A 16029-nucleotide genomic window follows, 5' to 3' on the forward strand; every position below is an offset into this window, starting at 1 on the left:
GTGCTATTCAATGTGGAGGGCCACTGATTCATTAGCTGAAGTCATGGCAGGAGATTGGATATGGTAGTGGAGATTTCCTTGCCTGTTTTTGACTTGTTGCCACAGGGCTTCCTGGGTTTCAAAGTCAGTATTGAGCACTACCAGGACAACTCCCTTCTGTCAAATTGCACCATCATCCCTGGTTGCTTTTCCAGCACCACACTCTCGATTACTGAAAGTAACCTTTAATCCAGTCTTTTTACTACTAAATTCAAATCCTATCAAAAGTGGGAGATTTGAACTGTGATCCCCGCAGCATTAATTGGAATTCTGCATTTGTAGTCTTGCTAACATTACAACCATGATCTGCTTCGACCATCCTTTCAAAAAGTACTTTACAGATTACAACAACCTGCTGCACAAAAAACCTCTTCAGGTTATCTGTAGTTCAATAAATAAGCAAAGGCAAATAGCAAACATAGATACTGAACAATGCGATTACATGGAAATCTCAGCAAGCGAAGCATTTCAAAAGTAGAGATTTGTTTTTCAGCAGAATCCTCATTAAACACATGGATCCCACCTCCAACAATATAAACTGTTCAATTAAGCTGCAATTAAAATCTTGTGTTTATTGCTGAGGTTGCCAAGGTGCCCTGAATGGGCTAAATACACTCATCATCTTTGATAATAGAAATATAGTGCTAAAAACAAATCTCAGGGAGGAAACTATTACATGTTTTAGAACAACCAAACACTTATATTGAATTTGAGAATATTGCGACAGGCAATGTAGAAAGATCCTTATCCTGTATTTAACCCACACTATACTGGTCCAGTTCCAATAAAAGATAATTGACTTGAAACATTAACTCTCAGATGCTTCATGACCTGCTGAGGATTTCCAGATTTTCTTTTGTTTCTATACCTGCCACAGGAATGTTTCATGGGGCAGTAGAGAGAGAGTTTTACAGTGTTTGTAACCTGTACTTGCTTCAGGAGAATTGATGGGAAAGCAAAGAGGGTGCTGTATCTAGAACCTAATTTATACCTATAGCTGTCCTGTGAGTGTTCAATGGTATTTTACACTGTATCTGACATAGGTTGCATCAGCCCTGGACTGTATACCAGGAACTTGAGGACAGGGCTTTAATCCATATCTAACCGATGCTGTATCAACCCTGCAGTTAGGCTGGTAGCGTTTGATGGGGACAAGGCAAAAGGAGCTTTACACCAGATCTGACCCAAGCTTTATCTATGAGTGTTTAATGGAACAGTTTTGAAAGATAGAGCTTTACTTTGTATCCAACTCATGCTGACCCTAAACTGAGAATGTTTAGTTAAGTGTACGAAATGTTTTGTATCATGCAGATTCCAGGTGATACTTGAACTGACAGTGTATCTTAAAAGTAGAAAAGTACTAAATTTACAACCTCTTAACAAGTCTCACTTTGATCAGCACATTGAAAATAAGACATAAAAACATGAAGAGAAAGGCCAGGTACATTGAAAAGCTGCTCCCAATATGTATTAAATGTGGTGACTTTCCCTTTAAAGCTCTGTTGGCCTAATTGCAGCCAATCCAACAGGTAAAGTGGAACAAACTAGCTCAGTCACAGAAGCCTGCAGTGTTTCTTGAACAACAGATGTTTATTAGAAGGAACACAAAACAAAACCAAGTTCCCTAAATATAGAACACAGTTTGAAAGCTCATAAAACACATAACACAAAAGCCTCATCCCGTTTTCCAATGCTATTCATTACAGAAACACAGATCTGACAAATAATCCACAAAATTACTTGTGAGGCGTGAACACAATTCATGTGACACCTGCCTCTTCACCTCCTTTCTGCTCATCATCCAAAGGGCCTAAACAGTCTTTCCAGGTGAAGCAGCATTTCATCTGTACCTCCTCAAATCGTATGTATTGTATTCGCTGCACCCTATTCTACATTGGAGAAACCAAACGCAGACTGGATGACCGCTTTGCAGAATACCTCCCGTCTGTGCGCAAGCATGACCCTGACCTTTTCATAGCTGGTCATTTTAACACAGCATCCTGCTCACATGCCCACTTGTCTGTCTTCAGTATGCTGCAGTGCTCTATTGAACCACAGTGCAAACTGGAGGAACAATATTTCATCTTTAGACTACGTACTTTATAGCGTTCTGAACTTAATATTGGATTCAACACCTTCAAATTGCGAACTCCAATTCACATTTTTTTCCCTTTGTTTCAGCTGTACTTGTTACATTCTCTGTCACCACGTCCGCTCTCCCCTCCTTTCACCCCAGTGGGACTGTCTGTTCTTTCAAATCTGGCAGTTAGGCCCATTGTTCTGCCATTCTCACATTCCAATCACTTAACCTGAACTATCAACATCTTTTCTCCACCAGCACCCTATACCACCCAACCATTCCCCCCTCCCACAAATGGTGTCCCCTGTACACTTCACTTCAGTTCTGATGAAGAGTTACCTAGACTCGAAATGTTAGCTTGCTTACTCGCCATGGATGCTGTATGACCCATGGTGATTGCGGCATTTGTTGCTTTCAATTCATTTATAAGAAACCTGGATCAGCACTGTAATCAGCAAAGCTACAGACTAGAGTTGATAAGTGGGATTAAGATGCACAACTAGTTTATTCAGCCAGTGAAAATATGATGGGTTGAATGGCTTTTTCTATAGTTTTTTTATGGTTTGCTGTCAGATCTTCAAATTCAACGTAACTGAATCTATCCAGTTCTTTCCTGTGAACCGTGAAGAATTTTTACATAAATATTCTCAAAACTGATGTCTTGGACTTTCTCAGCTTCTAATAATGTACAGATTTTCAGCCAAACAACCCTGATTTGGAAATTGCACAACCAATGGGATATCTGTACTTTCCCTGAACTGTTATACTCCTTTCTAGGAGAGAGACAGTACGTACATCTCTTCACAATATCCTAAAAAACTTACGGATTTTCTAAATTAAAATTATGCTTCAATTATCCTGACCTAAAAATATGCTATTGAACTTTGATACAACCCTGTCATAATCGGCCACAATAAAAACAATTCCAGTAGTCCTGCTCTTTAGCACGTACTCAATTAGGTTACAGTTCCAGAAGGACTATTTTACCTTGTTATTTTTTAAAATTTTCAGAATAGTAACTGGTCTCATATGCTACTATTTTAAAATCCAAACTCTAAAAGTTATATTTTTTGAGATACCTTTCATCACACTGCTGTGCTACTCACAGTAAATTCTGCACTGCAATTCGCACCAAGTTCAACTCCACATCTGCCTCAGCAGAAATCTTCTGGATGTGACGGAACCCATCAATGTATGGTAAAATCTGAAGGATACAAAATTAACCAATACTGAGCAGAAAAACACTAATACAACTGCTCAATTACAATCATCGCTGGACAATTGATGTCCACTTGGCCATTAGTGGTGAAGCAGGCTTGAGAGGCAGTTCCTATTTCTTTTTATAATATTCCTGCATTACTTTAGGTATGCAGTGGCTCCTCTAACAACTTTTCACAAAATACATAACCACATTTCTGGACAGAGGCAAAAGGAGAAACTTGTTTCCATGTGATTTACTTGAAACAGATAAAGCTGACATTTTTAGGACGCTCTTAGTGCATTCACAATGCATGTGGTCAGCCGTAATAGTGATACGGCAGAAACTACAGGAGGTCAGACACTCACTGAAACTGAGTGATTCCCCCATGATGGCTTGGCACTTGGTTCATTCAAAAATAGGGTGACATGCTCATGTAATGATAAAAAATGGCAAAATATGAAATTATGTCTTCAAATCATTTGGTATTTATAGATTTGGAAGGCTTCAGTTTATTTATCCAGAAAGGTCCTACGGTCTGACAAATTGAAGCAACATTATTTCTTGAATAATTCCATAATTTATACATCCACTATCCTGGAATCCTGTGTATGTATAAGAACTTCCAGTTTTGAGCTTTTAAGTACTCTGTTTATTTTCACCTATTGACTTGTATTTATATAGTGCCTTAATGAACCGTCTCAAGAGCACCATGAATCAAAGCATAACACCAAGTCACATAAGGAGATATTAACTCAAATGACCAAAATGGAATGTCTCAAAGGAGGAAAGAGAGGTGGAGGGGTATAGGAATAGTCTTCCATAGCTTGGACACTTGGTATCCGAAGGCTCAGTTACCAATTGTGGAATAATCATAGGGATGACCAGAATTTAAGGAGTGCAGAGGGTCTGGAGGGGGTCAAAGAGATAGAGAAGGGTGAGGAATAGGCAGTTGGAAATCAAGGAGAATTTTCAAGTCAAGGTGTTGTTTGATGAGGAGTCAATGCAATTCAGCAGGTGCAGGGATTACAGGGAGCAGAATTTGCAGAATTAAAAGTCGAGCGGCTCACCTTTGGATTAACTCAAGTTTATAAAAGGCAGAATGTGAAGACCAGTCTGGAACACATGAGGAAAGTCAAGTCAAGTGGTTAGCGCTGCTGCTTCACAGCACCAGGGACCCGGGTTCAATTCCAGTCTCGGGCAACTGTCTGGGTGGAGTTTGCACATTCTCCCGTGTCTGCATGGGGTTTCAACTGGGTGCTCTGGTTTCCTCCCATAATCCAAAGATGTGCAGATATGTGAATTGCCTATGCTAAATTGTCCATAGTGTTCAGGGATGTGTAGTCAGGAGTAAATATAGGGTAGGGAGAATGCATCTGGGTGGATTATTCTTTAGAAGGTCAGTCTGGACATGTTGGGCCGAAGGGCCTGTTTCCACACAGCAGGGATTCTATTCTTCCTTTATCCAGATAATTAATATATAACATGAATCCATAATTTAGCAACAAAGGAGGAGCTGAGATGGGAGATGGTGAGGTAGAGTTGGTTGTGATCAGCACCCTTGAAGATCCTTGTGTCATCGAATGAATCGCCAACATGCAAGGAAAAAGATAGATAAATGTTTGGAACACACCAGAGGAAATGGTGTGAAAACAGGAAGAAGAGTTATTGTAAGCAATTCTCTAGATAGATAGATAATTAGATAAGTAATAATGATGCCACGAGTGGTGTACAACGGAGGAGAATGGTCCTGGAGGAGGAACGTATGTTGAACTATGTCAAAAGCTGCAGCCAGATACCAAAGGATGCTGCAGGGTGGTCAACTTTTATTGTAGCCGCATAGATGACATTTGTAACTTTGATAAGAGCTTGTGAGGCACTATGCAGATGAAAACTATTGGTTTACCTCCGGTACTTTAATTCATATCCCAGATTTGCCTCTTGTATAAGATTGCTTCACAGACACTGGCTTTCTAGAACCCAAATTTCCCATTTTTCTCATTATACAGACATTTAGGATTAGTCTCAAGCATCTCCAAGTACCTTCAACAGATGGATGCTTCTCCTCTCCCACTAACTGCTACTCAAGGTATGGAAGTTTGACTATACCAGTGTATATTTCAATTACATCTTCTACTAACATTCTGAATGTCCAGGAAAGGGAGCAGTCATTGGCCCAGGAGATTCTCTCAGAAAGCATACACTTCTGGCAGAATCAGGCTTTAATATATTTACAGATTTCACATACAACTTCCTATTCTACTTGTGACTTTCCACTCACCTGCTGTGTTGTCAGATCCCAGTGGATTTTAATAAAGTCTTCTTTACACTCAGTGAATACTGGAACATCATACTCCTGCACCACAGGCTGGTCTCTCCGTTGGGTGATCACTTTCAGGTGAATGGTATTGGATTCATCTACAAGAGTGACAAACCAAACTTCCTGAGAACACAGCACTGGGTACCATCCACAAAATGGGGTTACTTCTTTCCAACAATCAGCTTTGCCATTCCAGCCCCATGGTAGCCTCAACATTTTATCAGCTTCTAACTAGAACTCAGTGAAACAAGGTTAAAAAATTCACCATGTGGTTCTCTCTTAATAGGCCTCTGAACTAGCCTAGCAAATCAGTCAGTGGCATTAAACCAAAACCACAACACAGAATAGTGAAGACGGCAGTGGTTCAAGGGAGTGGCCAATTACAATTTTTTCAATAAAAATAAGCAAATAAAACAGACCTTAATAATGACACCAGATTCGAGGAACGAAGGGAAAAGGAAAGTTGCTTAAAAGTTCATGATCAAAGTCAAGTTTCAAATTTTTAATTCATTGCAATTGATACTTGGGCATGGATTTGAACTCAAAGGCATTTTACCTGCAATATTGGAAGCTCCGTTAGTGGGTTACGAAATATTGTGTTGCTTATGACTGCAGGATTTCTTTACTTTTTTTGCAGTTAGTTTCTTTCTTTCTTATTTGACTACTAGATTATAGGGCTTGTTGCATAAGGTAAACAAGCTCAAAGCCAAGGATAGGCATTTGGTCTGCACTGACTGTATTAGCAGATAACTGCAGAGGAACAGAGGAGGTCAGGTGGGAAGTGAAGCTCTGGTGTATTGCTAATGATGGGACTTTATTCGTTTGCTTTGGAAGAAATATATGTTTTTCTGCCACACAGCTGTAAAAACATTTTTAAAAATGTATTCATTCATGGACCATGGGCATTGCTGGTTGGGTTAGTACTTATTGTCTGACCCTAATTGCCCTCAAGACGACAGTGGTGAGTCATCTTCTTCTACTGCCTGAGATCACGGGTGTAGACATGTCCACAACACTGTTGATGAGAGTGTTTCAGGGATTTGATACAGTAACAGTGTAATGATGCTGCTCCTTTATCAAGGTTATGTTGTCCTTGTTTTTTTTTCCTCAAAGGGGTCATAAAGGCAGGGGTTCCAATATGTCTGGAAATATCTACTTGAAAAAGCTTTTAAGTGTTTTTTTTAAAACACTTGTACCATGAAAGGGGAGTGGCCAGTTATCCTAGTTCAGGGTTTGGTTTGGTTTTAGCAAGACATTTTGTTTACAGCTGCTGATCAGGTTTTTGGCTAGGGACTCAAAGAAGGAGTTCCATGTTGGTCCTCTCTCTGATGTTTCTCCTGTAAGACCTTGTGGTTGATTTTACCTTTTTTGCCAATGGGTGCTTCCAGCATGTTGCAAGTATTTGCAACAACATCATTAAGTTGCGATAGAGTCAAGTGGGTTTTCAGATAGGTTGTTGTTGTTATTGTTTATGTTTCATTCAGTAGTTTGTAAACAAATTCTGTTTTGTTTAAAACTGAGTGGTTGGGCCAGCTGCATCACTCCTGGGATATCCACTTGACCTGCTTAAAACAACTAGAGAAGTTAGGGTCTGGGCAATCTTCTTGAAATATTTTAAGGGAGTCTGGCCTGGTCAATAACAACAATAAAGGAAGAAAAATATATTTCTTAGTCAGGATGGTGTGTACCTTGGTGGGGAACTTCAGAGGTTTTTCTTTATTTACTCATGAAATGGGGGTATTGCTGGCTGGCCAGCATTTATTGCCCATTTCTAGTTGCCCTTGAGTGGAGGGTGGTGAACTGCCTTGTTGAATTGCTGAAGTTCAGGTGCTGTAGGTAGACCACAATGCCCTTAAAAAGGGAATTCCAGGGCCCTGACCCAGCAACAGTGAAGGAACGGTGGTATATTTTAAAGTCAAAATGGTGAGTAGCTTGGAAGGTGGTGGTGGTGGTGGTGCTCCCATGTATAATCTGCCCTTGTCCTTCTTGATGTGACCATGGAAGGTGCTTCCTAAGGATCTTTGATTAATTTCTACAGCGCATCTTGTAGATAGCACACATTGCTTTTACTGGGCATTGGTGGCGGAGGAAGAGGAATCTTGTGGATGTGGTGCCAACCAAGATGCCTGCCTCGTCTTGGATAGTGTCAAGCTTCTTGAATATTGTTGAAGCTGCATCCATCCAAGCAAGTGAGGAGTGTTACATCACACTCTTGATTTGTGACTTGTAGACGATAGATAGGCTTTGGGGAATCAGGGGGTTAGTTATTTGCTGCGGTATTCCTGGCCTCTGGCCTGATCTTTCACCATTGTGTTTATATGGTGAGTCTAGTTGAGTTTCTGGCGAAAAGCAACCCCAAGGATGTTGATAGTGGGGTTTCATGATGGGAACACCACTGAATGTCAAGGGATGGTGGTTAGATTGTCTCTTACTGTAGATGGTCATTGCCTGGCAATTGTGTGGCAGAAATGTTACTTGCTACTTGTCAGCCCAAACCTGGTTACTGTCCAGATCTTGTTCCATTTGAATAGTAACTGCTTCAGAGCATGAGGAGTTGCAAATGGTGAAATGCAATCACCAACAAACATCCCCACTTCTGATCTTTTGATAGAGGGATGGTCATTGCTGAAGCAGTTGAAGATTGTTAGGCCGAGGAAACTACCCTGAGGAATGCCTGCAGAAATTGCCTGGAGCTGAGATGACTGATCTCCAACAATCACAGCCCTATCTTCTTATGTGGCAGGTATGACTCCAACTAATGGAAGTTTGCTCTCAATTCCCATTGATTCTAGTTTTGCTGGGGCTCTTTAATGCCCCACTGAGTCAGATGTGGCCTGGATGTCAAGGGCTCTCAACTCATCTCTGAAATCCAAACGGACCCCACCACCAAGTATATATTTCCCTCCCCACCCCTATCAGCATTCTGGAAAGAACACTCCCTCCTCGACTCCCTTGTCAGATCCACACCCCCCACCAACCCAACCTCCACTCCCGGCACCTTCCCCTGCAACCGCAAAAAATACAAAACTTGCACCCACACCTCCCCCCTCACTTCCCTCTAAGGCCACAAGGTATCCTTCAATATCCATCAGAAATTCACCTGCACTTCCACACACATCATTTACTGCATCCGCTGCACCCGATGTGGCCTCCTATACATTGGGGAGATAGGCCGCCTACTTGTGGAACGTTTCAGAGAACACCTCTGGGACACCCACACCAACCAATCCAACCGACCCGTGGCTGAACACTTTAACTCCCCCTCATGTCCTTGGCCTCCTCCATCGCCAGACCATGGCAACATGACGCCTGGAGGAAGAGCGACTCATTTTCTGCCTAGGAACCCTCCAACCACAAGGGATGAATTCAGAATTCTCCAGCTTCCTCATTTCCCCGCCCCCCACCTTTTCTCAGTCCCAACATTCAGACTCAGCACCGCAATCTTCTTCCCGACCTCTCTGCCCCCACCCCCTCTCTGGCCTATCACCCTAACCTTAACCACCTTCCACCTATTGCATTCCCAACGTCCCTCCTCCCTACCTTTTATCTAAGCCTGCTTGGCACACCCTCTTCATTCCTGAAGAAAGGCTTATGCCCGAAACTTCGATTCTCCTTCTCCTTTGATGCTGCCTGACCTGCTGCGCTTTTCCAGCAACACATTTTTAAGCTCTGATCCCCAGCATCTGCAGTCCTCACTTTCTCCTCTGAAATTCAGTGCTTTGGTTCAATATTTGAACGAAAGCTGTAATTCTGTCATGAGCTGAGTGGCTGCAGTAGAACCTAAACTGGATGTCATAGAGATGTACAGCATGGAAACAGACCCTTCGGTCCAACTCGTCCATGCCAACCAGATATCCCAACCCAATCTACTTCCACCTGCCATCTTCTATATCTTTCCCCTCTCAGCCTAGACTTATGCCCTCTAGTTCTGGACTCCCCCCACCCCAGGGAAAAGACTTTGTCTATTTATCCTGCGAGCAGGTCACTGCTGAGCAGGTGCTGCTTGATATTTCTGTTGGTGACGCCTTCCCTCACTTTACTAATGATCAAGAGTAGACTGATGGGGCAGTATTTGGTTGGGTTGGATTTGTCCTGTTTTGCGTATGCAGAAAAACCAGGGCAATTATCCACATTATCGGTAACATGCCAGTATTGTACTAGTATTATAACAGCTTGATAAGGCTGTTTCTGTTTCTTGGTAGCTTCATCATGTCAATACTTCATTCTTAAGTATGCCTGGTGCTGATCCTGGCATTATCTCCTACACTCTCCATTGAACCAGGGTGGATCTTAAATGGTAATGGCTGAGTGGGGAATATATTGGTCCATGAGGTAGCAGATTATGCTGGAGTACAGTTCTGCTGCTGCTGATGGTCTACAGTGCCTCATGGATGCTCAAGTTTGAGTTACTAGATCTGTTCGAAGTATGCCCAATTTAGCATGGTGGTAAGGCCCCAAATCACGAAGTGGGTATTCTCAATATTAAGGCAGGACTTGGTAGCACCATCAACTTGTGAAGACAATGTATCTGCTGTCCTTGTGCAGTTACATGGTAGCACTCATAGCTTTCCGTAGAGCCTTTTGGTGAGGTACAGCCATACATCTTACAGTTGGCACGGATTGCTGCCACTGATGGGTCAATGGATGGAGAGAGGATATTGAAGGAGAGGATAGGATATCAGTCAAGTGGGATGCTTTGTCCTAGATGATCCTGAGTTTCTGGAGTGACGCTGGAGCTGCATATGGATGCACTTTTCTTAGCTATCAGATACCCTGATAACGGAAAACCCAGCTGACATGAGATAAAGTTACAATAATTGACGAAATAAAGGGAGGCAATCTCATTTAACTAACATCTAAATGATCTATCCACTTCCCACACAAGCAGACAAGTTGCCTGCTCTTCGTCCTGCATTTTGAAATCTTAGTTTGTTACCACCTAATCTCACCCATTTTTGAGAGTGAAATTTCAGCTGGTTTGTCCCATCTATTAAAATGAAACCAAACAGAATACAATTGTATTAAAATTGACAGGTTAAATACATAACACACGCCAGGATCCTCATAGTCCAACATGCTCCAAGAACACTAAATAAATAAGATGTCAAGGTACCTAGCCAACTTGCCGAGGGGTTAAACAAGTGTGCAGATAAGAAAGGTGAAGAGAAATCTAAGTGAGTAACTAGCATTAAAAATGCTTTGCAACCAACAACTCAATAAACATATAAATATTATCGAGGCACTAGCGTAGTTTTAACATTCTAATCACAATATCCCCACTGGAGAAATATACAACAGGCACAGCATAAAATGAGCTGTTGAACTGTACGAAACATGGGCCACTCCCACACTATTCATAAATCAATAGCAGATGTGTGACTACCAATTAAGAGTACAAAGCAGTAGCAAAGCAAATCAAAAGTCAGGACTCTTCCAAAATTTCCATGAAAGGTCCAGGGTACTGGAGAAATGCAAATGTCTGTTCGAGGAGGGTGGAACAAAAAGCAGCCAAAAATACTGGCTCTATTTTGGCCATTTGGACTATAATCTTTCATTGGGAAAATAATAAAATTTATTCTTAAAGAAACGGTGCAAATTAATTTCCAAAGGCATTCAAAATTGAGCCACATGAAGAGTTACTATGCAAGAACAGAGTTGATAGTTTTCAAGATGATCTATCAGCATTAGTCCAGTATCGTAGTTACATGATCATATAGAGGTTTACAAAATTGAGGGGCATGGATAGGGTAAATAGGCAAAGTCCATTACCTGGAGTTGGGGAGTCCAGAACTATAGGGCATAGGTTTAGGATGAGAGGGGAAATATATAAAAAGAGACCTAAGGGACAACTTTTTCACACAGAGTGTGGCACGGGTATGGAATGAGCTGCCAGAGTAAGTGGTGGAGGCTGGTACAATTACAACATTTAAGAGGCATTTGGATGGGCATATGAATAGGAAGGGTTTGGAGGGATATGGGCCGGGTGCTGGCAGGTGGGACTAGATTGGGTTGGGATATCTGGTCGGCATGGACGGGTTGGACGGAAGGCTCTGTTTCCATCTCTATGATTCTATGAAGATGGATAGGAAAGCAAGCTGTCAGGATACAAGAAGTCTGCAAAGGGATACACATAATTTTAGTGAGTGGGCAGTAATTTGTTGGATGGACTATAATATGGAAAGATGAGCTTGTCCAGTTTGGCAAGGAGAACAGAAAAGCAGAATATTATTTGTGAAAAACTACAGAGTGCTCAGTTCAAGTATATTCTTGCTACAACTGATGAACTCACAACTAATGTTTGCTACATAGTTTTGCTGTCCTTATGTAAGGAGGAATATACTTGTATGGGAAGCCGTTCAGAGGAAGTTCACGAGGTTGATTCCTGGATCAACCATATTTGGAAAGTCTGAGCCTATACTTACTTCAGTCTATAAGAATGAGGAGTGACCTTGTTGCAATGTATAAGATCTGGGCAAAAGTTTTGATGTTTCTTCTTGTGGGGGAATTTAGAACTAGGGAACGAAATTTAAAGGGGCTTCTTGTTTCAGATGAAATTGAGGAAGAATTTATTCTCTCAGAAGTTCATAGCCTTTGGAATTTTCTTCCATAGAGAACAATGGAGCCCGAATCAGTGAATAGGCTGAGTGAGCTAAAGTAGGGACAAAGTCAGGTAGTGTTCAGATGGTGGAGATGGGCATTCTTAATGATGATATGGATGACTGGCTGAAAGTTCATCTTAGGATCAAAAATGACACCTAAGATGTGAACTGTCTGATACAGCAGTAGTCAGTTGTCAGGTAGAAGGGTGCAATATCAGATCATTTAGAGATACGTAATAAAATCAAGCAGAGTCAGCATAGCTTCACGAAGAAAATATGTCTGACAATTCTATTTAGAGGTGGTAACAAACAGGATAGATAAAGTGGAGCTAACAGATGTAATGAATTTCGATTTCCAAATGACATTTGATAAGGTACCAGATATAAGATTATATAAAGTGAAAGCTCATAGTTTTGTGGTGGTATATCAACATGAGAGAAGACTGGCTCACTAATAGAAGACAGAGAGTTGGGATAAAGGACCATTCTCAAGATAGCAAAACATAACTAGTGGGCTGCCACAGAAATCTGTGGTGGGGCCATAATTACTTACAACATATATTAATGACTTGGATGAGGGATGTACTATAGCCAAGATTATGAATGGCACAAAAATAATTAGGAAGACAAGTGGTGAGAATTAAAAAAAAGAGTCTACAGAGGGACACAGACAGGTTAAGAGAAAGGGCAAACCCTGGCAGATGTAGTATGATGTAGGGAAATATGAGATTATACATCGCGGTAGGAAGAATAGAAGAAATGAATATTAGTCTGTAGTCTACAGGAAGTTGCAGCAGACGCATTTTGTGGGTCCTAGCGCATGAATCACAAAAAGGTAGTATATAAATTTGGTGGTTGACAGTGAAGGCAAATGGAATACTGGCCTTTATTTAAAAAGGAATGAGGTACAAAGAAAGGGGGTTGTCTTGCTAAAACTAAACAAAGCATTAGTCAGATCACACCTGGAATACGTTTATAGTTTTGGAATAGGAGGCAGGGATTGGAGAAGGTTCACTAAGTTGATGCCAGGTATGGAGGGATTTTCTTATCAGGAGAGATTGAGTAGGTTAGGCCTATATTCATTGGAATTTAGAAGAATGAGAGGCAACCTTATTTAAATATGCAAGATTCTTAGGTGGCTAGACTCCACTTGTAGGCAAGTCTAGGACCAGAGGACATAATCTTTGAGTACAGGGCAGAGATGAGAATGACATTTTTCTTTCTCAGGTGGTAGTCAATCTATGGAATTCTTTATCACTAACAGCTGTCGATGCTGGGACATTAAGTATATTCAAGGCTGAGATAGACTGACTTTTGATCAGTAAGGGAATCAAGGATTATGGCAATAAGACAAGAAAGTGGAGTTGAGGATTATCAGATCAGCAGTGATCTAATTGAATGGTGCAGAAGACTTGATGGACTGAATAGTCTACTTCTACTCCTATTTCTTACGGTATCGAAAGGTTCAGCACTACCACTGACAAGCTGCAACCATGTCTTTGACAGAAACCTGTGGAAGTCAATAAAGATCCTGGTCTGTAAGGTTATGATGTTGATGAACTTGCTGCACTGCAGTGAAATCTAGACTGTCTAGCACTGTCATATTAAGATCCTTGAAATCTTTCACCAGTGGTATCAATATCGGATCCGAGGGATCAAATGGGAGGACACACTGGACCAATGTGGGTGTCCTACATGAAACTGGGTACCAACATCAAAGCTCCACTCCTGAAGAACCAACTCCAGTAGATGGGCATTGGCATCCAGATGTCCAGAAACCTCTTCCCTCCTCCTTTTCTCCCTGCTCTCCATTTGTCCCACTTTTAGCATTAAAGCCGGATAAGTTTCTGCATGGTAGATTAATTAGTACAGTTAGATCACATGGGATTCAGGTTAAACTTGCAACTGGATACCAAATGGGCTTTACAGTAGGAGACAGAGTGTGGTGGTGGAAGGTTGTTTTTTTTTGGACTGGTGACAGTGTGCTGTAAGGATTGGTGCTAGGTCAACTGCTTTTGGTCATTTATATAAATGATTTGGACACAAATATAGAAGGCATGGTTAGTAAGTTTGCGGATGATACCAGTGAAGAAGGTTACCTAAGATTAGCAGATCTTCATCAACTGGGTCAATGGTCTGAGGAGAGGCTGATGGAGGTTAATTTAGATAAATGTGAGGCATTGCATTTTCGTAAAAACAACCAAGGGTCGCTCTTATACAATTAACAGTAGGGTCCTATATGGTGTTGTTGAACAAATCTGGGGATTCAGCTACATAATGCTTTTAAATTTACGTCACAGGTAGGTAGGATGGTTAAGATGATGTTTAGCATGCTTGCCTTCATTGCTCAGACCTTTAAGTATAGGAGTTAGGATGTTATGTTTAAGTTGTACAGAATGTTGTGAGCACTCTTCTAAAGTACTGTGTACAGTTCAGGTCAGTTGTTACAGGCAGAATATTATTAAACTGGAGAGGGTTCAGAAAATATTTACCAGGATGTTGCCAGGGATTAAGGGTTTGAGTTATAAAAATAGGATGGATAGGCAGGTGGTGGTTGAGATTTATAGAGATTTATAAAAATCATCCATAGCATAGATAAGGTGAACAGCAAAGGTCTTTTCCCTAAGGTGGGGGAGTTCAAAACTAGGGGGCATATTTTTAAGGTGAGGAGAAAGTTTTAAAAAGGACATGAGAAGCAACTGGCTTGTGTGTAGAATGAACTGCCAAGTACAGTTACAATGTTTAAAAGACATGTGGATAAGAACACAAATAGTAAAGCTTTGGAGAGGTTTGGGCCAAACACAGACAAGTGAGACTAGTTTGGTTTGGGAACACAGTCAGCATGGACTAGTTGGATCAAAGGGTCTTTCCTTGCCGTGACTCTATGACTCCAAGTCATCGGTTTGGGAAGACACTTTGATATAAAAAGCAAAGACAATGGCTTCAATCTTTCCAATATTTATTTGGAGGATATATCTGTCTGATGGAGGAGGATGGTGTGGCTGCAAAAAGATTGAGCAGGATGATGAGGGATACTTTTCCTTTGACAACCAAAATGAATGTCATTTATGAGCTTCATAAATGCTGCCTTAGTACCATGCTGGGGCAGAAACCTGATACATTCAAAAATGGAATTCCAGGAAAGTTGGGTATGGATTTAGAAGTGGGATAGAGGCTTGCAGTGGCAAAAGAGCCACTGGAAAATGGCAGATTTGAAGAAGGGAAAATCGTAACCAAGTAGAAAGATTTATGAATAATATTGGTGGATCTGGGGCCAAGAAGGGGAGCTACATGGTCAGCAGTTTAGTGGAAATAAAATCGAGGGAGCAGGACACCTTACAAAGAGCCTAAGTACTCACGTATGTACCTATTGGTAACGAGCACTCTCCACGGGCATTCAGCTCCTCTAGAATAATGGTCATTAGCGGGACTAGTTTCTGCTTGCTGTCTTCGTTTGAGATGAAACCGCTTTCCAGCTGGAAAAAGAAAGCTCTTTTCATAGATCAGATTATGTAAAGTTATGCTGCTTCATCTAATCATAAACATGCTTTCCTATTCAACAGCCTCACTGATAGCAGAGAACAGATTTCATTGCCAAGGCCTCTGGCTGAAAGCTCAGTGTATTAACCCATTCTGCCACTTGTTTCACATTGCTAATTCCAGTCAAAAGAAGCCGTCAACATTTTACATTCTTGAAATTTTCATGAGTGTCTAGGACTGCTTTGGAGATAACGAGGTTATGAGAGATGTGAATAGAGAGATAGCTCCTGGAGGCCGAATAGCCTTTTCTCTG

The 16029-nt window shown here is 41.3% G+C and overlaps 1 protein-coding gene across 4 annotated transcripts in view; it reads right to left on the minus strand.

Annotated features, from left to right (window-relative positions):
- Nucleotides 1-16029, minus strand: part of nprl2 (NPR2 like, GATOR1 complex subunit) — a 68236-nt gene that overhangs the window by 42917 nt on the left and 9290 nt on the right. For all 4 annotated transcript variants that reach the window (XM_060835770.1, XM_060835768.1, XM_060835767.1 and 1 more), the window contains exons 4-6: nt 15604-15712; nt 5599-5735; nt 3226-3323 (exon numbers count right to left, since the gene is read on the minus strand). In XM_060835770.1, the coding sequence (XP_060691753.1) occupies nt 3226-3323; nt 5599-5735; nt 15604-15712 (344 nt within the window). The remainder of the gene's footprint in view (nt 1-3225; nt 3324-5598; nt 5736-15603; nt 15713-16029) is intronic.

The sequence above is a fragment of the Hemiscyllium ocellatum genome, chromosome 14 (assembly GCF_020745735.1).
Source record: "Hemiscyllium ocellatum isolate sHemOce1 chromosome 14, sHemOce1.pat.X.cur, whole genome shotgun sequence".
Classification (NCBI taxonomy): Eukaryota; Metazoa; Chordata; class Chondrichthyes; order Orectolobiformes; family Hemiscylliidae; genus Hemiscyllium; species Hemiscyllium ocellatum.